Below are 27746 nucleotides of genomic sequence, written 5' to 3'. Positions count from 1 at the left end.
ATTCTAGCATCTTTCTACATTTATAAGAGTAATATTTAAATTTTGTTCCTATTTTTGGGCCTTTGTTCCCCCATTAGTGTAGGCTATGTCCAGATTTCTTGCACTAAGAAGTTGAGAGGTATGCTTGAGGAACTGCAAATGTTGTTAGATTTGGGGGTAAACCAAGAATCCAAAAGTCTCTGGGGCTCATCAGAAAGGAAAGCAGAAGATGGGAGTACCACATTATGCATAGTCTATGCATAGACTACAGAAAACTAAACAATAATTCAAGTCGGATGTTTACCTCCTGCCTAGAAGAAATTAAGGTTTTGAGCTGTTGGGTGGGGATAAATATTTAACTACCGTAAAAACCCCAATGTTAAAGCAATCTGCTATAACACAGATTCAGATGTAAAATGAGTGGTGACTGACTCCCACCACCATCAACTGTATTTGTTTTTAAGACTGTATATAACTTGGATAAATTGACTTGGAAATAGAATTCTCTTATTGCCATGTTGTGGTCTTTTTCCAGCTTTCACAGTTTTGTGTTCAGTTACCTTTTGTTATGTGGCATGAATGATGTGTGCTGAACTTGGGTATTACCTGCTTAGAACCCAGCATGTTGTGTTTTACTGCTGGCTGTGATAGTGCTCAGGGCTCCATGTCATGGTGCAAATGTTTGCTGATCAGGTGACATTTACAGTACTGAATGCCCATTTCATAAGGAAATTGGCAGCATTCGTCTTGTTTTGTAGGGATGTTGCTGACGAACTTCAAAGCTCATTTGTTTCTCAATTTCATAATAATACAATTTTAAGCAATTGAATTTTTTGGCCCCACTTAGAGCATTGTTGTAGCATTTTAATGTACTATTGACCTACCTAACGGTTATTGACATGTACCCTTGATATATGCTGCTAGAGACATCGACTTTAATTAAACAAATTTACCAAAATTCCTCTGGGATAAAAAATGCCCCAGTGACTTTCCAGATGCCGGTTGATGACATTCTGGCACAGGCTGAATTCTATACTTTTGCTTGTACAGATAATACTGCTGCTCTGGCAGGTGATTGTACAACACATTAGGAAGCTGCTGGGAAAACTGATGAACTATTGAAGGAAACAAAAGGCATTTAAGGATACATATGTCCTGTCTTGGCCATTGTATAGGTATGACAAAATTTAGCCAGAGGCCGCAAAGGTGGAGGCTATTCAGGTATGGCCTTATTGTAAAGCAAATGACGGTATTTCTATGAACAATGAGGAATATATTACAGGGAGTTTGCAGTCCACTACATCACAATAGTCACTCTGCTTTACAGACCTAAATTGGAGACGTTTATCTGGACACTGACTTGCAAGCCTGTATTCCAGAAGTTCAAAGAAGCCTTGAGTGGACTCCTTGTACTAGCGAGTCCTGATTACATTCATAAGTTTATCATACAGATAGATGCTTCAAAACACAGTCTGTCAGCCCTACTTAGCCAGGTCTCTGCAAGGAGGCAACAGCATCCAGAAGTGCACCTGAGTCATAAACTCCAGCCATTGGAAGAATCCAATGCAGAATGTGGATAAAGAATGCTTGTGATAGTTTTAGCTCTCCAACAGCTTCAACCCTACCTCTGTGGAAGAAAATTCAGAGGTTACAGATCATAATCCTTAAAGTGGTTTTCACAGAGCCACCAAGCAGACCCTTCCAGACAGGGAACTGAGTAGTTAATCTCTGGAGATGGTGCTTCAAACCCAAGCTATGCCTCTTAGGGAGCTATAAAGAAAACTTTATTGAGGTCTAGAAATGGAGAAAATGTGGAAAATCTGTACTGAACCAAATATGCAAAGGTTGCACAGAACATGTGCAGAATTAAAAAGGAAACTGTTTTCAGACAGGCAAACACACACACACACACACACACACACACACACACACACACACACACACACACACACACACATTACTTACTGCCAACAAACTATAGTGCCTTAAATGGAGTAGATCTTCTTAAAGATTACTGTTTCTGAGGCAGAATGCTTGAATTCAAAATGCTAGTTTAGCATGAAGGGGGGGAATCTTGCCATAAGAGACAGTGCTTGATAAATAACTACGAATGATAATTTGTTCCAGACTGTTTCTGGATGCACAGTGCACCATTTGAAGAAAAAGAAAAAAAAAGTCTCCTACCAATATGAACTATGGATTGATGATCCAGCTGAATGTGGGTCACCTGTGTTGCAGTCAGGTCTTCATCCCTCTGTGCCACTTAACTAGTAGTATTCATGAAAGGGTTAAAGTTTCCATTTCTCCTTCCTTCCCTGTCAGTGATGGAAATCTGTGACGGTTGATTTAATATTGTGCACCTTAGTGGCACGTTCATGGATGCTTAAAGAATGAGGTCAGCAAATCTCATTTCAACCTTAGTGTTCCAAATTAGTTGAAGAAATAAGTAGGAAGCACGTGAAAGAATTTGCTTTGTGGGGAAAAAATAACTGCTGTCTAAGATTTATTCCAATGTGCACATTTCTGTTTTGTAGTGTATCATACCTTTACTTGTATCAACAAACATGACTCATGGTATTGAGACTAATGCCTTTGTGAAGACACCTGAACACTTTGCAAGCTCCGCTCTGAACACTGTTGGCATCAGCAGCAGGAACAATGGATGCTTAGCTCATGCCTTACAGGTAAGAGATGTCAACCCCCGGTATCTCATTTATAAATGTTATATTCTGATGCCCTCGTATAGCTACCTCCTTAAATACAGTCATATCTGTGTGTGTTTTAGTTGTAGCAGTAGTTATATTTACATATAAAATGTCATAAGGGAACTACAAAATAACTTCATTCAACATGTCATTTTTTTTACTTCGTGGAAATTAAACACAGACTACGTAAGAGATGCTATGTCTTCATGGTATATTTCTCATTCTCTAACATAGACTAGTCTGTATCAGAGGCTTGAATTCCTGATGACCATGTATTAATGTGGACATATCTCAGATGAGCTCTACTACCCACACCCTTGCTCTGCAGTTATTGGGTTATTAGTCAGGAACATGGGGAATGCCATTCTACCCCTAAAAATTTCACTGCATCTGGACATCTCCGCCCTGAATTACATGACAGTACTCTGCCCTTTTTAGTACATGACGTTCAGGTCTCCTCACAGTATATGCAGCAATAGAAATGTGCCTTGCTTAATGTGATGATTTTTTAAAATAGTTTTGATGTAGCTACAACACAGTAAAGACATTCTCTGGATATGGGTTGCACTCCACTAACCTAAGGAGAAGTCACAAACTCAGACATAAGAGAAAATTAATATAATGCAACTTGACAGATTGGCATGTAAGACCAATTGTTGAAGAGTATAAATTCAAGGTTATATCTCTGAAACAAGCAGACATTTCCCTGTAAAATGTTTTGGACAACAATCCTGGAGAACCCTGGATAATCAGTTACAAATCACGGTTATGTTGAGCTTTGAGGTGCAGATTGATTTCTGAGTTGAAGTCATGGTTCTGAGTAATGCTACCCTTTTTTCTGCAATAACACTTCAAATGCTGTAAAATATCACTTTCAAGGACAAAGAAAATGGTGGTTCTAGACCTTATTTTATAAAAGCAAAATGTGTTTAAGATTTTATGATTTACTTATCTCCTGTGATAAAGGATGAAAGCTTGCTTGTTTATTTTCAGCTGTTCTTCATACATCTGTGTTATGTACTTTAGCTTGTTGCTGTCGGGAATATACACTACCCCCCCCCCCCAAAGTCATTATCAACGATTATTTAATGCTGATCATCTAAATACCCTTTAGTTTTTCACACAGCTTTCACTCCCCCCCCCCCCCACAAAAAAACACATTCTGTACACTTTTGATGTTACATTAAGGAAATGAAAGCCATAATGTTGTTGTCAAAAACATTCACCATCTCCAACAAGCCACTGTTGAACAGTATAATATAACTGAGCTGTTCTTTCATAGACATCATTACCTCCTCATTCCTTTTCCAAAACATATCCACCTTCTGTGTACACCTCTGAGGTTTGATTGTGAGTAAATGGAAAGAAACAATGACCATAGTAGCATATTTCAACCTGAAAGAATGTGCTTTGAGGGGATAAAAAATCACTGTTGTCTAAAATTTATTCCAGTGTATACATTTTCTAGTGCATCACTCCTAAAAATAAAGTGATTTGAAATTGATACTGTTACAAGAGGAGGTGGGGACAAGCTGTGAGCTAATAATGCACAGGGAAATTATAAGATTTCTGTGAAATTATTATTGATATTTATATGGTTTGTTATGGGACAGTATGTGTCTGTTAGGGTTTGTAACAGTATCAGTTTCAAGTCACTTTATTAGGGTACAGGATGTCTGGAACCCGCCAATTCGCCCCCCCCCCCCAGATGATTCACCCCCAATCGATTCGACCACAGATGGTTGGACCCCAGTAAAAAATGTAACGTAAGTGAAGCCGAAGCACATCAAAGCAAAAATAGAAATGAAAGACTGTCTAAACATTCTTAAAATTGGTTTAGAAAGTATTTCTTTTCTATTTATTTGCTTCGACTACACTTACTTTAAACTAAGTGCAAATTGGAACTTTAATTATATATACAAAAACAATAAGTGCCAAAAAAATGTTTGCTGACTAATCTGGAAGTTCACAGCATTAACTAGTCTAGAGTTTCCGTATAACGATAACATCATTATTACATAAAACTAAAGAAAATTAGCAATAAAACAACAAGTAAGGATTAAAAATAAATTATATTTAAAAATGAAAACATAATGGGCAGCCATTTTGACAGATGTCTGCTTTGATGTTCTGTTTGTTTCCCTGTTGAAGTTAATGGGCAGTGGGAGTAAGCTGTAGAGGCACTGAGCATTGTGATAGTAAAATGGATGTTTGGCCCTAGAATTGCACTTCTAAGCTTTGAACTACTTGTTGATACTTTTTACAAATAAATTCTTGAGTCCTTAAAAACAGTGTTTTACTTAGGAATGTTTGTGTACTGTAGATGGATTAGACTGTATTGTGTGTATGTTTATCTTTGCACTCTGCAATCAATTCAAGTCCTCTGCAGCACTACACCCTATCAATGTTGCTGGAAATCAAGAGTGTTTGCATTTACTCATACATCCATATCCACTTTCCTGAGGTTCTGATGTGCTTTGATGGTAAACGGTGAGAAATGGTGAAAATTGCATGTTGCTGCTTGAGCTTTGGTGGTAGTATAAATGTCCAAGATGAAGAAGGCATATTAACCTGAATAAAAAATTGATTTCATTTAATTTTAAAGAAATTATTTATAGTAGATAATAGATTAGTTAACATAGCAACATAAAATAAAAAATATATATTCAATTGATGGAAAACATATGTTATAAAGTATGTTATAAAGTAACAGTAGTCATAATATGTTAAAACATAATACTAGTTATTATATGTTAAAGATTTAAATGTTATATTTATACTAACCAATGAAATGAATAAAATAAAAATATTAATAAAAATATATTTACAATGAAAAATTAACAGTGTTATTATTGAATAATTGATTAATTAACTTAATGATAAAGTACTTAAAAGAATATATTTGTGGTCAAATACTCCGGGGTCGAACTGTCCACTAAAAATCACATATACAATACATATACATTTATACATGAAATTGTATAGAAATGCATTGGGGTCGAATAGTCCTGCTTCCCCCATCTGGTATTAGATTTTAAAGAAAGTGAATGAGAGGATGGCCACAGTAAAATATTTTCTCTTCCTCCCATCACCACCACAACCATAATCACCTAATTAAAAAAGCCTGGAATGCAGCTATAGTCAGTGGATTGATGGATTAGTGATGGTGTTTATTTCATGAGTAAGTTATGTGTCCATTCAGCTGAACCATAGTTCTGAATGGAGATAGAAGTATGATAGGAAACTTGAAGACCATGCATTGTAATGTGCAAACCTTGTGAACACCACTGTATATCTGGGTAAGGCATTCTGAATTTCAAGTTCAAACATGTCACACATTTTGATAATATGTTGTACATTAGGGTGATGAGCAGTATATATTCACAGTTCCTTAAAATAATGGAAATAAAGATAATAATGTAAAGCATGGACCACGGAGACCTACTGTGGAACCTGTATAAGAAGCAGCTTATGTGGACAGCAAAGTAAAAAATGCCTTCATGGAGAGAGAAAAGGTTACCAAGACAGGGGTCCTGCATCACCCCTGAAAAGGGATGTGTGTTCAGTGGGCTTACCTGTTTAACAGCTGTATAACAATGCTTCCGTTGTTCATTTCTTGGAAGAAGTTACAATAAGACATTATAGAGCAGACTAGTGGAGCAGAACAAATTAAGGAATTCATAACATAAATTGAGTGCTTAAACAAAAAGTACATGTAGATGTAATAATAAAAGTGCTACACTTCTGTCACTGACCTGTAAGTACTCAGATTTAACAAAAGATGATGTCCTTTCATATCACTGTTGCAGTATTCTTTACAGCAGGGATCCCCTGCTAAGGGCAGCCCAATGTCCGTCCAGTATACCAAAGCCTTTTGGTTATAATGGGTAGGCTTTACATCACATGTGTAGTCCCCATGCATGGTGAAGGGCATAAAGGTGGCATCCGGACTTATCATCCTCAGAACTGCTTTGCCACCTTTCCAAACATCATTTTCAGTCGGCACTCTGAATGCCCGCTCATCTGCTGGTTTTACCACTTTCAGATAACTGCCTTCCTGCAGTTTTTGATTTTATTTATCTTACATTTGCCTTGTAATCTAGTTGTTGGGTTTCATGTGATCCAAAAAGGGGAAATGCTAGTGCCCTAGTGATTTATCTTGAGAACCAGTGACTTAAATTGTTGGCTAAGGAAACCATGGAAAATTGTTGGCTAAGGAAACCATGGAAGGATCTTTCCAGCCTGAGGGCTAGCCATCTACAAAAAAAAAAAAGGCCAAAAAAGTTAGGTCTGATTCTTTGGTTATACTGCCCCATCAATATCTCTCTTGAGGCTGGTGAAAGCCCAGAGGAGCGTCTGTTTTCTTTTTCTGATTCCTCGACCATTACCACTTTGGAGGCCAGCATAGACTTGACACCATGCATGACCATGGAGGTTTTGCAGACATCCACCTCAGATGTACAGGGGGAACCATGGCTAGTTATTACTGAAGAGCCTAGGGATGTTCCTCAAATTTTAGTTTGGGAAGAAGTCCTGACTACCATTATTGAGTGCCATCATGAGTCAGAGCCTCCAAAAATTTTCAAGGCTGACATCCCACTTGAAAAGAAGCAGAAAACAACATATTTTGTTTGCTCCCAGAGATCCCCATAGTAAACAGGAGAACTTCACTCAAGGCTTGTTTAATATGCTTACGGCTCTCAAGCCTCCACAAGGTGCTTCTGTTCTCCCCCCTGGTCTTCTACCTCCTCTTAAGAGGCCTAGGGAGCAGAATTCTTCTGAAGAGGATGCTGTTGATTATGACAGAGTCCCTGACTTATTCCTCCCAGATTCCTTTGCCACTTGACTATAGTTCTGAGGAATAAGGGTCTATCAGTCCTAACTCTCTTTTTGAGGAAATTTAAATTGGTGATATTGCTTCCAGAATGATGGAATTTTTCAAATGGGACTGTGCTCAAGTGTCTGTTATTCAGAAGAGGTACTATGAGCTTTTGCAAATGGAGTATTCTAGGCCCTCTGCTGTTCCTCAGGTTCTTGCTCCCTTACTGGATGCTTTTTCTACTGCTTCTTAGGCTCCTGATTATTATCCCCCTGCTCCCAAAAAACCTGATAGGTTTTATAAAGTGCCTGAGGATTTCATGTTTGTATATACATGTCCCTCTACTGACCCCTCTGTGGTGTTGGTGGCTTCTGATAAGCCTTCCAAATTGCTGCCATCCACTAAATTGCTGCTGTCTGATAAGGATAGCAGAACCATGGAGAGACTGGGTAAGAAGGTATATACGTCTGCTACCCTCGCCTTTAGGGCTGTTAACTATCAGACACATCTGTCTAGGTATGTTTTGGCTGTTGTCTGTCAAGCCTGTCAGGTTATTTCTGATCTCACTGATTCTGAGGAGAAGGCCTCTGCTGTTGCTTTGCTTGTGATATCCTCCCAAGTAGACAAACAAGGAGCAGCCAGCAATTGTACGCTGTGTAGTTAATTTAATAAAACATAAAACATAAGAGATAACAGACCGGTTTCGGCTAAGGAGTTAACCTAGCCTTCATCAGTGTAACAAATTTTCTTGTCTCCGGTATTTCAAATAAGGACTGTTTATTGAATTAAGCATTATTCATTAGTAGTAACAACAGGTGAATGTTTATGCTACAATTTTATGGTGCCTTTTTTCTGCCATTTTCAACTCAGGATTGTTGATCTAGCTTAAACGCTACATTTTGGAGCGAACAAACAAGAAAAGAGATATGCATTGATGGGAACTGTGTTTATTACTCCAACTAATTTGTGAAGGCAATTCTTATCATCAGCTGTTGGTTGAATTTGGAACTATTAACATCATTGTATTTTGGGATTACAGTGGGTTCAGTTGTGCATTTGGACATTTTTTTAGGATTGACTCTGCCCAATATTGAAATTGTTAATTTTGTTATGGTTCATTTGTTTGTGGTTTTGAAATGCAAGGGATTATATTATCATTGAACAAGGAATACTTTTGGGCCAACAACTATTACTATTTCTTTTTACATAACTAACTTTCTATTGTGAATTGCAGTGATTGGAATTGCATACGGTTCATTGTATATTCTCTATTTCCAGATTTTTCAAGCTGGTGTTTGGAATAGACACTAGGGTCAATCTATTAGACATTATCTGGTTAATCTTGTGCAAGGACTGCGTCCATATCAGGGATTAACATAAGAATTTTGCTTCAAACACATATTATTCATTTCCAGTTAGGAAGCTCCAAGTGGGACTTTCATTGAGAAACGCTGACAATTTTTATGTCACTAGTGTATACTAATTTGATGGCCATTTGTATTCTAATTTTTGATACATCTTTGGGCCTCAATGGGGGCTTAATAATTGTACTTTTGGTTAATATAGACATTAAGTATTACTAGAGATTATTATTTTACACAATAATTGACCTTTCATTATGAAGCTCTGACTGCAAGATCATTATTTTTCAACTTCATGCTTGTGGTTTTATAATTCTACCTATATATACATTTATAATTTGTATCAAGCCTATATTTTGATTTAACCTTAGTGATTTTTTTACTTATTGTCATCTGGTCATTTAAACAATAACTATTTGTATGCAGGGGCCATTATAGTGCAGACACAACAAAATATTATGTCAACAAAGTTCTATATACAAGATTGTTTTGGTCGTGGCACTGCTATTAAGTCTGTAGGTTCCTTCCAGGACAGACTGAAACAATTGTAGATAAATACCCAAGTGGTGGACCTTAAATATATTGTTGATTTAAATCCAGCAGGGGCCATTATTGTCCAGATCAACGATCTGATTGTTTCCACCAAAGTGCAAATTAGGTCTTTTGGACGTGGCACTGCATCTGTTTTTGGTGATTGATTACAATATTAGGCTTGGTTTCTCTTTTCATATTATAATTGTACATGTATATGTAGGTGGGTGATTTTTTTCTTCTGGATGGATTTATATATATATATATATATATATGTGTGTGTGTGTGTGTAATTTATCATCTTTGCTGAAGTTGTCATTTATGATCTTTAGCTGCATTTATTTCTTTTCATAATTTGAGTATTTGCTCTTTTTTATTACTAATTTTTTGTATTCTATATTAACCTTTTGTACAATGGAACTAACCAGTATTTTGGCTGGTCTTTCTTCTGACAAGGAAGATCTGGGTATATTTGGTATTGCAGATCCCAATAATGACAATAGTTTAAATACTACTGAGAATCCACAATTTCGCTGTGATGGATTGTTTCAACAACTTAATAAAACCATGAAAGCCTTAAGATCCAATGTTTGGCATCTTAAATTATTTAAAGCATACATGACAAAAGGTATAACTCCCAGAAGGCTCAGGGTAAACCTCCAGCCATTAGTCAGTGATACTGATGATCAGTTAACAAATGAATGGTCTGCCATACAACAAAAATGTTCAATGGGATTTGTGGAAACGCTTGCCAGATATTATGAAAGGATTATTGATCAACAGATAAATAGTTAGTCAGTTATGTGAGGATAGTAATCAATATATTGGTCAACCTTTTTATTCTACGCAATTGACCAAGATGAGTTCGGATTTACTAACTTTTGAAGCATAGCTTAGGGACAGGAAGCTTAAGAAGTTCCAAAGAGATCAAATGCATTATGATATTTAATTATATCATACATGTTGGATTTGAAGGTGGTAGCAATAAAAGTAACACAACCCCAAAAACGTAAATGTCCCAAGTCCATTCTCAGGAAACATAATACTTGTACAGATTCATCTGGGGGTGATTCATCATCTGGTACAGATCTAGATACACAACAGACCTCAGATTCTCCAACCCCCAAATGTAACAATAGCATGGTCCCTTTAGGCCTTATAAGAGGGCAGGCAGAAAACAACGCAAATATCAAAAACATGGAGGGTTTGATGGAACTTCTGACGAAGAATTAAATAGTTGTTCCATAATAAATGTATTAAACATTTCTGATGTAATATTGTCGGATTCACAAACAGCATTGTTAAATAAAGGCCTTTCTTTTATACCTGGTTTCTTTGTTCAAGAAGATGTATTGGCACAAGATGTTATAGCATTCTGCAGATTGCTCAATCTTAAAGTGCATTTCCATGATAATACCAATGATTATTCAACTGGGGACTCATTCAAATACCATAAATCCTCCTTTGTTCCACCAATGCACCATTGCGTGAGTCGCTTTCAAAATAGTGTACTCAAAGATCTGCACTTTAATTCAAATATGACTCAAGCAACATGCAATAATCTCTCAAAGTCTGATATGTTGGCTTTACAAGAACTTGCCAATAATAAGAATTTGGCAAATATTTCGGCGGACAAAGGTGGTGCTGTGGTTGTCATGAATTGGTCACAATATGATGCTGAAGCTCAAAGACAACTAGATGATGGCAGATATTATACTGAAATGCCTCTTGATCCATCTATCATGTTTAAACAACAACTAGACAAATGTTTGGAATCAGCATTACAAAATGGCATCATTACGGAACAAACTAAATACCATCTTACTGTTCCAGATCCAAACAGCCAATATATATACTTTTTGCCGAAGATTCACAAAGATCTTCACAATCCTCCAGGTAGACCAGTCATGGCTGGTAATGGGTCCCTAACTGAACCAATATCACAATCCCTGACACAATATCTCAAACCATTACTTAGATGGGTCAGATCCAGAATTCAAGACACTACAGAATTTCTTGATATAATAAGTGATATGCAAATTGAGGATCATTGGTTGTTGTGCACATTAGATGTTTGATCATTGTATACAAACATATCACATTGGGCAGGGCTGGATGCTATTGAATATTGGCTACAAAAATCCAATTTATATAAACCTGGCTTTAATACTTTCCTCATCATATTGACGGAACATGCTCTCACCAATCTCTAACCAATGCTATTTACAGGTGTGTGGCACTGCAATGGGTGCAGCTTTTGTCCCCATATATGCAGATCTGCATATGGCTTACATAGAAGAACACATAATTGTTGATACTTCACACAATATTTACTTGGGGGAAGTCGATATATGGCGTAGGTATCTGGATGATTGCTGGATGGTGTGGAGGTCTGATTTGGAATACCTTATGGAATTTATAGGGTATCTCAATGATAATAAGTGGGGTTTACAGTTTACTATCAATTACCATCCAGATAGAATAACTTATTTAGATGCACTTATATCTAGGAATGATGATAATACTTTACACACAGAAGTATTTCATAAATACCCTGAATATAACACTCTATTCCACGCATCCAGCTTTCATCCAGCCCACATCGCTAAAAATATTCCCAAGCCACAATTCATTAGGATGAGACGCATCTGTTCAGATGATAACTCTTTTGAATATTTTCATAGTGATTTAGTCCATAGGTTTCAAGAAAGGGGATATAGCATGGGCCATGTTTATACAGCAAGCAATTATGCTGCCAATATTAATAGGAAGGACCTTCTTAAATATAAACAGAAACCACAATCTACAACCAACAAGTTACGTTTTACCACTACATATGGTAGGAATACCAATAAGTTAATAGAGGTGGTTAAAAGACATTGGAACATATTACTTGCGGACAATTTTTTGTCACAACATTTAGGTGAAACATGTCAGTTTTCTTTCAGGAAAGGGAAAGATTTGGGGTCTCATTTCAGCCACTTCAAACATCAACATCCATCCACTTATCATGATACCATTCAGACTACCATGTCCGGGGAGATGTTAATTGGCTGCATGCCTTGTGGCCACTGCAACAACTGTATCAGTGTTGAAAACTAAAAATTTTTGTAGCAATAATTTTAGCATGGTATTTGATATTAATCTCTCTGCAAATTGCAGTACAGACTGGGCTATATACCTGGCTACCTGCAGTCGTCATGCATTTTACATTGGACAAACATCTAGACCCCTCAGGTTACATATCTCTGAACATCTTTGTGATGTCAGACATAAAAGAATGAGTAATGCTTTACATAAACATGCCCTACAACACACCACAGCGACTTTTCATTTTACAGTCATAGATAGGATAATAGGTGAGAGAAATCATAAAACTGGTTGGCACACAAAACTGAATGCTATGGAAAAGAAGTGTATTGTTAAATTAGGAGGGCTGTTGAGCCCAGGTTTGAATGAATATTTATGAGCTCACCAATAACATTTCAACATTAATTAAGCATATTGTATATATATGATCACAAGATGTTCTGTATTTGTTACACTGATGAAGACTAGGTTAACTCCTTGGCTGAAACCGGTCTGTTATCTCTTGTGTTTTATGTTTTATTAAATTAACTACACAGCATACAGTTGCTGGCTACTCCTTTTTTATCCATTTATGTACTTTACAGCCGTGCAAGCTTTTCTGCGCAGGGGATCTCTATTTTGGATCCTCCCAAGTAGCTCACTGTTCCACTAAATCCAGATATGAAGCAACTGATGCTTCATCTAGGGCTGCTGCTTTTGGATCTGTTTTGAGGAGGTATTCCTGGCTCATACTTCAGACTTTACCTGATGATATCAAGGCTAAACTGATGGATGCTCCTCTGGATAATAAACATTTGTTTGGTGGTGCTGCTGCTGCTGCAGAGTTAAGTTGCTGCAAGAAAACGGCAAGGCCTTACAAGAGTTGAAACATATTTTTGTGTCTCCTGTGTCCAGGTTTTGAAGGAATTATCCTAATAAGCCTGTCTTTGTCTGTAGACAGCTTCACTCTCCTCCCAAAGGTAAAAAGTGTGGTAGAAGGGCTCTCCCTGCTAAGACTACCCAAACTCCTTCTACTCAGAAGCCTCCTTTTCTTGACAAACCACGTGCTGTCTATCATTTTCTTCTCAGTCACATTGCTCTTTCTCTGTGTCTTTCCTTGTCCCTTCCTTTTTGTGTAAAAATCACACAAGACTCCTGGGTTCTTTCCATAATTTTTGTTGTTTCTTGCATTTGATTTTGGCCTGTGCACGTTGCTGTATGTGCAGAAGCATTGTTTTGAAGATTCTTTCCATAGTTCACCAGGGTTATTTCATGGTTTAGAAATCTCTTCCTCCTTTCTAGACATTCCTCAGCTTCCTCAAGAACAACTGCCCCTTTTTCCACAGGTGCTTCAGGGCCTGTTGGCTCAAGAAATTATTCAAGAAGTTCCATCTTCTCTGAGAGGGAAGGGTATTTGCTCCAGAATGTTTTTGGTCCCCAGGGAAAGAAGGCACCTGGAGACCCATTCTGGATCTTTCTTAGCTAAACACATTTTTTAAAGGTCCCTTCCTTTCAGATGCTATCCCTTCAAACCATGTTTCTTCTGCTACTTCCTCAGGCTTTTCTAGTTTCCCTGGATCTCAAGGATGCTTATCTACACATTCCTATTCATCCCATTTTTCAGGAGTTTTTGCATTTCTGTGTTGCTTCCTGGCATTTTCAGCTCTCTGCTTTGCCCTTTGCTCTCTCTACTGCCCCAAGATTCTTCACCAAATGCCTTCTCCTGTGATTGCTTTCTGTAGGCTAAGGGGGATTCAGGTCTTTCCTTACCTCAACAACCTGCTTATTCAGGCCTCCACTCCATATATCTGACTTCAGCATCTACACTTTACCATTTCTCTCTTGCAAAGCCTGGGGTATACTGTAAATTTCCAGAAGTTATTCCTGACTCCTTCTCAGGATCATGTTTTTCTGGGTTATAGGATCCAGACTGTTACAATGCAAACTTCCCTACCTCCTCCCAAGGCCTTAACTCTCATTGCTTTCTTTCAATCCCTTCTTCATCTGGCTTCAATCACAGCCAGAGAATTTCTAAATGCTCTGAGTTTCATGGCTTCTACCATTCCTATACTTCCTCTAGCCAAGCTCCACATGAGGAAGCTTCAGTGGTTTCTAAAGTCAGTTTGGCTTCAACATTCTCACCCTTTAGATTTTCTAGTCCTTCTACTGCCATGCCTCAAGCTGGAATTTCAGTGGTGGATTCATCAGTTGTCCCTCAGCCCAGGGCTTCCTTTTCAATCTCCAATCCCCTCTCAGGAACTTTTCACAGATGCCTTGGACATGGTATGGGTAGCCTCCTTTGGCTCTCTGAAGGTACAGGACCTTTGGTCACTTCAACAAAAGAAAGACCACATCATTGTCAAACAGATGAGAGCTTTGTTGGCTCTTCCGGCTTTTCATTCTCCTTTTTCTTCCAGGGTCTCTCAAGATTCTCACAGACAATACCACAGTGATGTGGTATGTCAACAAGCAAGGGAGGACAAGGTCTTATTTCCTATGCAGTTTAGCCCTTCAGGATTGGGAGCTAGCTGTCTAGTATCAGGTAACCTTTCAAGCAGTTTACATTCTATCAGATCAGAATGTAGAGGCAGATTCTCTGAACAGGTCCATAATACTGTCCCATGCATGGATGCTTCACAGAGTTGTGCTTCTGTACATTGCCCACCAGTGGGCTACTCCTCAAGCAGATCTGTTTGCCTCCCCTCTTAACAAACAACATCCTCTATTTTGTGCCAGAGTCCCATGCCCTCTGGCCTGGAAGATGGACACACTCTCTTTCTCTTGGAAGGGGATCTTTCTTTATGCCTTCCCCCTTCCTCTCATTCTGAAATTTCTGTTCAGGATTAAACAGGATGCTCCCAAAATCTTGCTAGTGATTCCCTTTTAGCCCAGACAGCATTGGTTCCCTCTTCTTCTGCATCTTTCCATGGGCAATCATCACAAGTTACCTCACAGGGTGGACCTACTCACATGAGACAAGGGAGCTCTCATCCATCTCCACTTGTCCACACTTCAACTGACATTGTGGGTGATAGGGCTTTGATCCCCTACAGACACCATTTTTTCTGAGGATGTGCTTTAGGTCCTGCAGGAGGCAAGAAAACCCACTTCTAGGAAATATTACTTATCCAAATGGAAGAGCTTTTCTGTTTGATGTCTTTCTTGTAACCTGGACCTACTTACTGTTGATATTCCTTTGGTTCTCACTTATTTGTGTGAATTGCTCATTGTTGGGGTGGCATATTCTTCTGTTAAGGTCCTCCTATCAACTGTCTCTGCTTGTCTGCCTTTGACTCCCCTTTTAGCTCCTAGATTTGAAGCCAAACAGTTTCTTAAAGGTGTCCCTCATATTAGGCCTCACAGAAAGCCTGCTCCTCCTTCCTGGGACCTTAATTTTATTTTAGAAAAATTGACTCAGTCCCCTTTTGAGTCTATTGCTTCAGTTTGTTTACAACATTGCTCTTGGAAGACTGTTCTTCTTTTGGCCCTTACTTCTGCCATATGGGTGTCTGAGCTGCAAACCCTTATGGCTGTTCCTCCTTTTTTTAGTTTTCCATAAGGACAGGATGTCCCTTCATACTAATCATTCTTTTATACCCAAAGAGGTTAATGAGTTGTATCTTAATCAGTCTATTCATTTGCCCATTTATCCCTTCTCCCCAGTCTGCTAGTGAGAAGGTTTTGTACACTTTGAATTTGCATAGACAACTCAAATATTATTTGGATAAGAATAAAGCTTTTCATAAATCTGAATAACTTTTTGTTTCTTTTCATCCTAGGTCTTTACGTTTGGCTGTTCCCAAGCATGCCATTTCTTCTTGGATATCTAAAGCCATTTCTTTTTACTATTCTTTTCATGTGAAGAGCCTTACTTCCTCTGTTAAGGCTCATTCTACTAGAGCTGTGGCTTCTTCTCTGATTTTTTTCAAGGGTTTGGATATGAATTCTATTCTTGAGGAAGCAACCTGGACTTCTCTGTATACATTTGCTAAGCACTATAAGTTGGATGTGATTTCTAGAGCCAGAGCTGGCTTTGCCAGGACTATTCTCCATGGCTTCCTAGAGGACTCTGCTGACCCTTCCTCCTCCAAGTCTTCTTCCTGAGCTTTTACATTATCCCTATTGTAAAGAATACTGCAGCAGTGATATGATATGGTTGGGAGGATGGCCTAATGGTTAAGCTGTTTGCCTTATAAACACAAGGTGCAGGGTTTGAGTCTCACAAGGGATAATTGGCTAGGCTTAAAAGGGCAGTTAGCCTAGTACTAATCTATGAACCTATATGGAAGGACATAGTACAGTTGTGTAAAATCTTACCATAACAGTAAATGTCCTACTCGTCACTGTTGCAGTATTCACTTCCTGGTCCTTTTTCCTTTTGGATGCATTTGTTATATTTCTATTCTTGGACTGTCATTCCTACTGGAGCTTTTTCAGTTCTGAGGATGGTACTTCCAGATGGCACCTTTATGTCCTACACAGTGCATGGTAAGCATACATGTGATTACAGTGTACCCTTTACAACCAAAAGGCTTTGGTATATCAGTCGGATGTCAGGCTGCCCTTGGCTGGTGATTCCTATTGTAAAGATCACTATGACAGTGAAGAGAATGACATCTACAGTTATGGTAAAATTTTATACAATTGTGCTTTCCTATAGGATCACCACAGCAGTATATTGTTTTATACATGGGATTTAGCTCAGTTAGACATTAGTATTTCTGGCCTGACACGTGACTTCCAGAATTACCTAATCTTTTCACAGTGGTGCTGATCCCCTTCCTATTCTAAAAATATCAGCATAATGGCTGGTAGAAAACAGAGTGTAACCCACTCCATTTCTGTCCTTATCTGTAATAAAACGTCACCAAGTATACCCATAACACATGGGGAGGCCTCCTGAACTGAGTCATATTGTAAATCCTCCTGAGAGCCTGTCAGCTAATCTGAGGTGCTCTGAAAGAAAGATTTTTGTAAGCAGAGGAGATCCTGGTAGTCAAGGATAGTGTATTGCAATATAATTACTCTTAAAAAGTAATGTACCTGTCAAGATGTTGTCTTAATCCCTGATCAAGTAGGATTTTGCATCTTACCTGGGAGGACTACAATGCCAAAGCCTGCCATGTATATTTGATGTGTCATGTGTAGAAAGGGGATGGACAGTGGTTCAAGCTGTTGTCTCATGTAAGATAAAAAAAAATAAAGTGACTTGAAACTGTTTCAGTTCTCTTACAAATACATATTGTAACATAAAACTCTTCAAAAAAATAAAAAAAAAACAAATGATGTCCTAGTAATTTGATTACAGGAAGGGGAGAATTTCTCTGGCATTGTATTAAAATCTCTGAAGTAAGGCTTTTAAATATCATAAAGATTCCACTATAGGAGCCCATGTAAAATAAAGTTACTAGGAGTTAGCCTTAAATGTCTTGTACTGTTAAGATTACTTTGTCCAGCGTATCTTTATTTTTCTGTCTTCAGTGATGTCAACAATAAAGAGAAAATGATGATTCCAACAATGCAGAAAAGTGTAACATTTTGCAAGAAAACAGTGGACGTATTCTTTGCAGTGTGTGTTTTGTAGGAACTAACCTGGCATTCGTAGCTCCTTATCAGAAAGAATCTACCTTAATAACTTGCAGGGAGAGAACTGAAACATAACTGCTTGTAAGTAACTTATTGATCTGTACAGAATATGTATAAGCTAACCAGCCAATTAAGGAAGAAGGCGAGTTGAAACTAAGCTTAAAGGAACTGTAATGGACATTTAAGTTACATGTCTGTGTGATATGTTCTGCTGTCTGAATTTCTGTTAAAGAATAGAAAATCATTTTTATTCTGAAACATTTCAGAATACATATATATATATATATATATATATATACAAATATTTGAGGGACAGGCAATATTGGCCTTCTATAGTGCCATTAACAAAACAGTCACTCCCATAATAGGTATCCAAGTTCTTAAAAATATCTAAACTAGTACTTGCTTTAATATAATTTGAGAGTCTTTCAGAGAATAAATTAATACATCTCTCACTCATTCATCAGCTTCTCCTTGGCCATTTGTTCCCTTTCGTTTCTCTGTATCAGGGGCAAGTATGGGTGTCATTAAAGCAGCCATCAAGATTTTATTTGGATGGAAGCCTTTACACTTGCGCAATGATAGTTGACATCAATTCTTGCTTGCTTGTGCAAAAACCCTGCATTGCTACCCTTCCACAGAAGATGTGTGTGCATCATCCCCAGGAAGCTACAACCCCACATACGACAAATACCAGAACATGTTTGTTAACAGCCAAGTATATGTCCCCATTCCCATTGCTGCAGGATGTTCTTCTGTCCTAAGTGGGGTCAGACATTGAGGCAGACTGAAATACCAACCTCACTGTCTCCACACTGTGTTCATCATATCAAGCAACCAAACCTGCCACTTGAACTCAGGAGATCTGGACTGCAATCAGTGTGCCATAACGCAACACAACACTCAGGTGCTCTTATATATTCTTCTAGTGATTTACCATGATAAACACAGCAGATGGCAATGCAGTTAGTGCACCATTTCATAAGGTTTGTTATGATACGTCTGTCTTGTTTATTTGCCTTAAAGGTGACAAGAAAAGCTGATGAATCTGCCTAAATACATTTATCCTTTCACTGTAATGTTTCAAACGCTAGTACAAATTCATTAAATATAGTAAATCTATACTTTATTTTCTGTTTTGACAAATCTGTTGGCCCAATGTTTTAGGTATCCTGAATTTAAAGTGCTGGTTAATCTATGTGAGAGACTGATAAATTACTGCCTGGGAAAGTTTTATCACTTGAGCTTCAGATTTCACTTGCTTTTTCTTGGTTATTTTGCTTCCTTGAGTGATACTACACAGAATTTAGCTTGCCCTTTTATCTTCTGATAGGTCTCAAGGCCTATTTACATGTGTTTAGAGTTACACAGTCTGCTAGAGTTTTGGAATCTGAAAAGAAACAAGGAAAGTCAATTTATTTCTTTGTGCCCTCATTTAAGTTGAATAAGGAATATAGCCACTTAGAGCTGATTTTTGCATTGTCTGTTTTGTTTATACATTTTATTTTTTGCTTTGAGAAATCAAAATTTTTATTTTCCCTTTCCTGTTGTGGTTTTATACTTGGTGGGTTTTGAGCTGCTTGTCCTTACTGTAAAGGTAGCTTTGGAAGCTCTTCCCTGTCTCATCTCATCTACACATGGGCACTGGAAGTTCAAGTAATGGTGTTACTCTTATTGGAGACACTTTAGGATGACCTAGTCTTCAGGCAAGACATAAACAGCTTGGAAACATGGATCTTCACTTACATACTGTCTGCGTAACTTCCTTGGTGGAAATGGGCATCCAGAGACGATGTAGCAATTTTCATGCTCACTGACAAGCACCTAATTCTTAAGAAGTCAGACACAGTGTATGAGAGATGTAGTTATACTATGTTACTGAAGGGAAGGCTCTCACATACGCCTACTACAAATGCTAAATAGGTTGTCAGTAATACACAGCACCACTCACTACCTACCACATGAAGTATGGAAAAAACACATAGACCAACTTACCCTGAGGCTTTTAAGAGTAATTTACACATACCTCAATCACCTCCCAGACATAGCTGTAACAATATGGATCCACAGCCACATCAGAGACATTTTATCGAAACAAGAAACACCATATACCGCCAGAAATCATGGTGTCTCAACTTGTAAATCCATCAAGTAAACCCCCACACAATCCAATATTTTAGTAATATGAGACTCTATTTTGATATACACTGACATCCCACTCACCAGGCTAAGTAAGGCGAGTCATGGTAAGTTGCCCATCAGGGACTAGGATCGGCCAGATCCCGCAAACACTCAGGCCATTAAACTACAAATACTAGTATAGCTTCGCAATAGTATGTGTGGGTGTAAACATCCTGAGGCATTCTTCCCTGGTCTACATGAAGAGAGGTATGATGGGGCTCTCAGACTGTGTCCAAGGCTAGTATGAGTCTAGCATTGAACAACATTCTACCATCTCCAAGGAAGATGCTACAATCTGAACAAAAAAAATTATTGACATTAACATATGGTTTAATTTGTGGTTGTTTATTCGAAGAGGCTACAATATTTGTCAGCTTAGAGTGATATGGTTAACAGTTAATGCTGTTCTGAGAGAGACTGTGTGGACTTATCCCCTCTAGACTTTTGAATATTTTCTAAAACTTTATTGACCTCCATAGTGCCTTTTTTAGATTTTGACAACCTAGTAAATCATCTGATATAGCTAAAGCAATGCAAGAACATCTGATGGTATTACTGTTCAGTGCCTGTAGTATAAAAAACTTAACTCCCTGCAAGCTCTCCTCACCATGGAGAATGTAGACTTCTGTGCTGTTACTGAGACATGGTTTAACATCTCAGAGAGAGAGAGAACCCTGGCAGTGCAGGGATATAATGGCTTCCACATATTAAGAATAGCTACTGCACAAAAGATGGAGCTGTCTCAGTTTATATCAAAAACAAACCTATCTCAAGACTGGTCAAGCGGTATGATGCAGATGAGCTTCTCAACATACAATTTGCCATAGGCAAAGTCCCATACCATAGCTTTGTGAGCTATAGTTCCCCTTCTGTGACCCAAAAAAACAATACCTCTTACTTAAATGAACTTGAGTCACTCTCCATTCATTTCAACACCACACTCATGGGTGACTTCAACTACCCCACTGTAAAGTGGGAATCATAAATTACCTCAGACTTGCAGGCACTAAGATTCCTGGACTTTGACAACATGAATGTCCTGGACCAGTTAGTCCATATGCCCACTAGGGGCAGCAACATCTTTGACTAAGTCCTCATCAACATGGAGGAATGTTGCACCCCTTACCCCTGAGTGTAACATCCCCCCTGGTCAGGTCAAACCATAAAGCTGTGTCCTTCAAAATAAAACTACTACCTAGGACACCAGATAACTCTGAAACTTTTAGGAATTATTCCAAGGCAAAGTTCATACTTTAAGTGACACCCTGGGAAGATTTAAAGCCCACCCCCACAAACCCAGGGAACACTGATGCCTATGCAAAATTGTACATAAAAATCTTTTACAATCATATATACAATCTGTATTCATAGTGGCATCAGTTGTTGTTGTTTGTCTTTCGGCTTTTTCCTAGTAAGGGGTCGTCACAGTGGAACTCCGGTCCGCTAATGATTGGCAGTAGATTTTTTTTTTTTTTTTACGAAACGCCGAGGTGCCAGCTCAACTCCCAACTGTCAACAAAGGCATGCCCATTTACGCACGCATGTCTTTCGAACGCTACCCAACCGCGGGGAGGACATGCAGACTCCACACAGAAGGCACTCCCAAGCCAAGCCGAGAATAGAACGGGAGAACCTCTTGCTATGAGGTACCAACGCTACATAGTGGCATCAGTACCTGTTCAAAATAAATACAGGACAAACTTAAAGCACAAGCCACGCTGGGGGAATCCCAATATCAATAGAATGGATAACAGAAGGAAGAACATCATGGCCAAATATACAAAGTGGAATGACCGGCAAGGGAAGAACTAAATTAACAACTCAGAGGCAAAGCAAGTCTACCAAAGCAAAGTTTGAAGTTAAAGTATGCACAAGGCATTCTTCAGCTATATCCAATACCTCAAAGACAATACACAAAATTGTGCTGAGCTAATTGTAAAAGAAGACACCTATACTGAGCCTGAAGATGTAACAAATTTACTGGCTGATAAATTCAGCTCAAATTTTACTCTACTTTCTCCGCAGCTATAGCTCTCCCAACTATCACTAGGGAACTAGTTCTGAATGTACTCTTTGAGGACAAACTCACTTTATCAGTGGAGCTTGATAATATTCCAGGAATACTGAAAGTCCAGTAGATGCACTATTCAATCTTAGCCCGTAAACAGGCTTCATATGAAGTGAATGGAGGACTGCTATCCCTATGCACAAGTGCTGGCCTCTCGTGGACCCAGGAAACTACCTATCCATATACCTGGCTAGTCTCATACAAACGACCATGGAAAGAATAAGCATGGGCATGATAAACAACAACACTTGAAACCTGCAGACACTGCATCCTACCCAGTGTGGTTTCATCAAGGGCAGGTCATACCTACTCAGCCTGGTAAACTTCTTCAAGAAGGTCACCAAAGCAATGAATGAGGGCAAAAGAGTGTATACTGTCTACCTTGAGCTGGCCAAAATATTCAACACAATACCCTACTCAGACATTGTAGACAGGCTCGCAAAATTAAGTATCAACCCCTATGTCACCCACTGGATAGCCAGTTGGCTCCCAGATAGGATACAAGACGTCCAGATAAGTGAGTTTACCTCCACAGAAAGGCCAGTCACTAGTGGTGCCCCCAGGGCTCAGTGCTGGGGACACTCCTTTATGGCATCTCTATCTCTGAAGCCAAGTCCAGTGTCAAAGGACTCTAGTTGTCCAGTTTCGCAGATGATTGTAAATGAAATTATAGTCAAGGAATACCACTTCAGATTATTTCCAAGCAGGATATAAATATAAAGTTGATAAAGCATTTGTGAAAGCTTGTTGAGTTTGTTACATAATACATTTGTGTGTGATTTCTACATGTGTTTTTTATTATTATGATTGCAAATTAGACACAGTGATAGAATCCCCCAAAGACACAAACCTCCTTCAAAATGGCCTTACACAGACTTATAACTGGTGCCAGAGCCATGGTCAAACTCTGTGCCAAAAAAATACATCTTTCAGAAACATGACCACATGAAAATTACTGCACTGATGATAAACCCCCGAAAGTTGACCTTGTGGTTAAGGATTTTGGAACACATGTAAGCAGTGACTTAGTTTTTGACCATCATGTGTCTACTGTACTATGGAAATTATTCCATATTGTACAAATTATAAGCAAGGGTACATCTAGGTCCAAAGATGTCATTGTTCTGTTGTACTCGGCCCTGATCAGACCAGTCATGGAGTACAGTGCCCCTTATGGTATGTGCCTGATCAGGCATATTCAACAAGTGGAGCATCCACAGAGGTTCCTCACAAAAAGAATAGAAGGTATAGGCAGCATGTACTACACAAACCACCTCAAAACCTTATCCTTGTACATGGACCCTTAAAGATTTGCCTGAGAGGTGATCTGTGCTTGGCATTCAGAGCATCCTCTGATGCAGCCTTTTTGGGCCTGCCCAACAGCTGCAAAACAAATAGCATCAGAAGCACATGATCTAGGGATCTGCAACATAAATAAGACGTTAGTGAACATGTATGTGTCTCAAAGACTACCCCTTCTCTGGATCAGGTTCCCATCCATGTGAAGCAGAGTTCCTCCTTGCACTTATTCAAGCGCAATTTGGATCAGTGGATAAGAATCATACATTTACTCTTGGTCTGACAACTATGTCCATATTAGAAACAGGAAACTTGTAAATTAATGACAATTCATGTCCATTTTATACCCCCTATAAAATGAAAATAAAAAACTGTCAGATTAACTTTGGGAACATGGCTAGGCTTAAAAAGGCCCTTTAGGGTAGTTAGCCTAGTAATCAGCTATGAACTTAAATGGTAGCTAAACTGCCTGATTTAGTGCTATCTCTGAGAGAAAAGGGATTGGCTCTAAAAGACTGTAAAAGACTCTTTGCAGATTAAGGCTTGCAACCTGGCAGGAATCTACTCTAGAGATAAATTAAAAATGTTTTATTGGACACATATGAAAAAAAGTAATGTTAATAATTATATAGAAAGTATACTTGTGTAAGAACTTATTATAACAGTACATCTCCTACTTATCACTGTTGCAGTATTCCATGTGTCCACTTTGCCGTGTTAGGCTTTTCTTCTCCCTATGGCTGAGGGGTCTTCTTTTTCCTTCTTTCTGGATATACATGTACGTACTTTCTTTTTTTTTCCTCATTTGCTGCACCTGTTTTCCTAGGGCAATGCATTTCTGAGGATTTGGTGCTCATATGTCATTTATGTACCTTACACCTTGGATATAGGTCACACGTCTGATATACGGAGCTTGGAAGAGCCTGAGGCTTTGGTATGCCGGCCAGATGTAAAGCTATCCTTGGCAGGATATCCATATTGTAATGAATACTTGCAGCAGAGATAAGCAGAACATCTATTGCTTCTTACACAGCCGTACTTTCTGTTTAGTTATTAACGTTTTTCTTTTTCGCAATGTGTCCTATAAAGCATTTTTTCACCATCTCTGGTGTTTCCAACCTTTTCTAAAAGCACTCTTTTCATTAGGATATAGTCACCTACTTGAGTTAATAAGTATAAATCTTAGCTGAGTGGCCTTAAAATAACTATTCAAATCCAGAACTACTAGTTCCCGTGGTCCCACACCTGATCCTTACCATCTTCCCCTCCTATATAACTTATTAATTCCTTATGAATCACTTTCTGTAACTTAACTTCAGGCTGGTAAGCATAAGCCTGCCCTATATATAACACTAGAGTGACTAAGAACATCATATTTTGGATCTTACTGTTTAGGTCTATAATCAAAAAATGCATGGTGCTTCTTTTTTTTATTATTGTTTAATCTCCTCCCATGTAATTTTAGCTGTCAAAACCTATTTCCTTTTCAGCCAAATGCACAAGTATTTCATTTTGTCATGCCCCATAAATATAGTTATTGCTGGACTAGTTCATGTGTAGGTACATAGTTCGCTGCTATTCTCTTATTTATTTTATATCTAGAGAATATTTAAAATGACCTGAGTATGTCTAAACAGGAATATTTTTTTCTGGTTTTGTTATACACAATATAATATCATCAGAGAATACAGCCAATTTATTCAGGCATCCATACCAACTATATCCTTTGTTATTTTCTGTACTAAGGGCTCCACAGGGGAGAGTGGGTGTTCCTGCCACGTTTCTTTGGTCAAATCCAATCTATTTGAGCTGGCCTCTCCTACATTTATCTTTGCCTATGAAGTATAGAGAAAAAAGCTCTTGATTAAAAAATATTACAAATACTGATAGCCATGATTATTATCAGTATTATTTTTTTATTGCCATTACTTTTGTTATGAATACCTTTGCATATATTATTGTTAATTGTTAGCATAGTTCAATTGCTACTGTATAGGTTACATTTATGTTTTTTCTTTCATGTATTGCTTTGTATTAAACTTGCTAATCTTCTGAGATATATTGCATTAGCATGTAACAAAAACAGATTGAAGGAAAGGCATGCAATTAAAAAAAATGTTTTCTTAGGAGAGAAAAGGGGTTGGTTATCTACACTAGTATCTGCTTTCATTTAACCAAAAGGAATGTAGACAAAGAACTGACATGAATGGATTTGAAAGCTGGATATATCAATTGGACTTTCTCCTGTTCTGGGACATTAAAGTGTTAAGAGGTCAAAAAGGGTAATAAATAGCACAGGGTATTACAAGATCAGTGCCCCCTCCTCCATCCAAAACATATTTTTGTCAAACAGCAACAATTAGAGAAAAATAAATCTGTTCTGTTACAAATGCCTAACACTAAAAAACAGTTGTGTCAACAGCTGGAGTTAATCCACAATGGAGACAGAATACAGAAATTAAAAGTCTTCACTTCTTTTTGACAAGAGTTGTATACTGCAGAGACTTGTAGAGATGTTCCTTCGATCTTTTTTTCCTTTAGCACCCTGAGCAGTTCAGCCATTCAGTCGTAGGAGCTGCCAAGCTAACACATCTATAGAGAATCTCTGAAAGAGACAGCTGTGAAGACTGCTATAAAGCCGCACTCTATCAAAGGACATAAAGACTGTGATACTGGCGGCGTGCTGGTAACTCGACACTGTAAAACTCCACTGCCAATCATGAGCAGACAGGTGATCCGCTGTGGCGACCCCTAACTGGGAAAAAGCCAAAAGAAGAAGATACTGTCATATGCTTTCTATAAGTCTACAAAAACACAATGCAACTCCTTCTGACATTCTCTGTACTTCTCCATCAACACTGTCAGAGCAAAGATCACATCTGTAGTGCTCTTTCCTGGCATGAAACCATACTGCTGATCACTAATCATCACGTCCCTTCTTAACCTTGCTTCCACTAATCTTTCCCATAACTTCATGCTGTGACTGATCAGTTTAATCCCTCTGTAGTTACTGCAGCTCTGCACATCACCCTTATTCTTAAAAATCGGTACCAAAACACTTTTTCTCCATTCCTCAGGCATCCTCTCACTTTCCAAGATTTCATTAAACAATCTGGTTAAAAACTCCACTGCCATTTCACCTAAACACTTCCATGCTTCCACAGGTATGTCATCTGGGCCAACAGCCTTTCCATTCTTCATTACACAATGGAGCAATGATAGACCAGAAAACATTATACAATGTCACTGTAGGAGCCATGGTAAGGGTCTTAATTGACTTATACTAGACTTCAGAACCAAGGTAAGCTGTCAAGTTATCCACTCCATGGTCAGTTCAATGACTGGAACCTTGATAATTAAGATGACTACCTAACGAATACTTGGAGCTATGGAGCTATCAAGTTCTAGGGGCTCTGAAGTTAATTTATGAAACAACTATTTTAACATTTTGGTGAAGTAGTAGAAGAAATTCTGGGAAATCATGTGTCTGACAAAGTCCAAGAACACAGACTTTTCTCTTGCTCAGTATCTGCTTAAGTGTTCACTCCTTGGATAGGAATTGTTTAGTTCAGACCCAGTGAACAACACAACAGCACTGCATGGGAATGGGACTCTGTAGCTGTATGAGTGGGATCACTTGTATAATTGATTCGGCATTACAATAAACCAAAATGGCAGTGGACAGAGACATGAAAGAAAGGGAAGAGAAGGTACAAAATGGAGTAGGAAAGGGTCCTGGTCCTCGTTGATTTGAAGATACTAGTTTACACAAAACAAACTTTTTTTTTTCATAAGGACACATCTTCCCAGTTTCTTCTTATGTGGATAACTGTAGAGCAGAAAAGTTCTAAACTGAGGATACAGACTGGTGTGGGGGGTGCCACTTAATGCTGCTGCACATAGCATTTTATTTTTTACTTAAGTGTAATTAATGATAGCTGGGGCTTATTTGTCTTCCTTTTTAGAGTGCAGGCTTAGTTGTGCCTCAGTTTGTTAACACCATTTTACCAGGGAAGATCCGTTTAACAAAATGCAGTCAACAGGACATAATCAGTTTAAATCAGCCCAAACTTAAGAAGCTCTTCTTATAAATATTACAGGATTAATTCAGCTTTTGTTAAGTTTAAGTTTCTGTAAATTTTGCAAGG

At 38.3% G+C, this 27746-nt stretch overlaps 1 protein-coding gene across 1 annotated transcript in view; it reads left to right on the top strand.

The window, feature by feature from the left end:
* Positions 1–27746, top strand: part of LOC122806552 (very-long-chain 3-oxoacyl-CoA reductase-like) — a 389647-nt gene that overhangs the window by 332204 nt on the left and 29697 nt on the right. The window contains exon 10 of the mRNA XM_044077079.1: positions 2514–2663. Within this exon, the coding sequence (XP_043933014.1) occupies positions 2514–2663 (150 nt within the window). The remainder of the gene's footprint in view (positions 1–2513; positions 2664–27746) is intronic.

Source organism: Protopterus annectens, chromosome 7.part0 (assembly GCF_019279795.1).
Source record: "Protopterus annectens isolate FY-2018-M chromosome 7.part0, PAN1.0, whole genome shotgun sequence".
In the NCBI taxonomy this organism is placed as follows: Eukaryota; Metazoa; Chordata; order Ceratodontiformes; family Protopteridae; genus Protopterus; species Protopterus annectens.
Note: the sequence above shows the minus strand (reverse complement) of the source record. Positions and strands in the feature narration are given on the sequence as shown.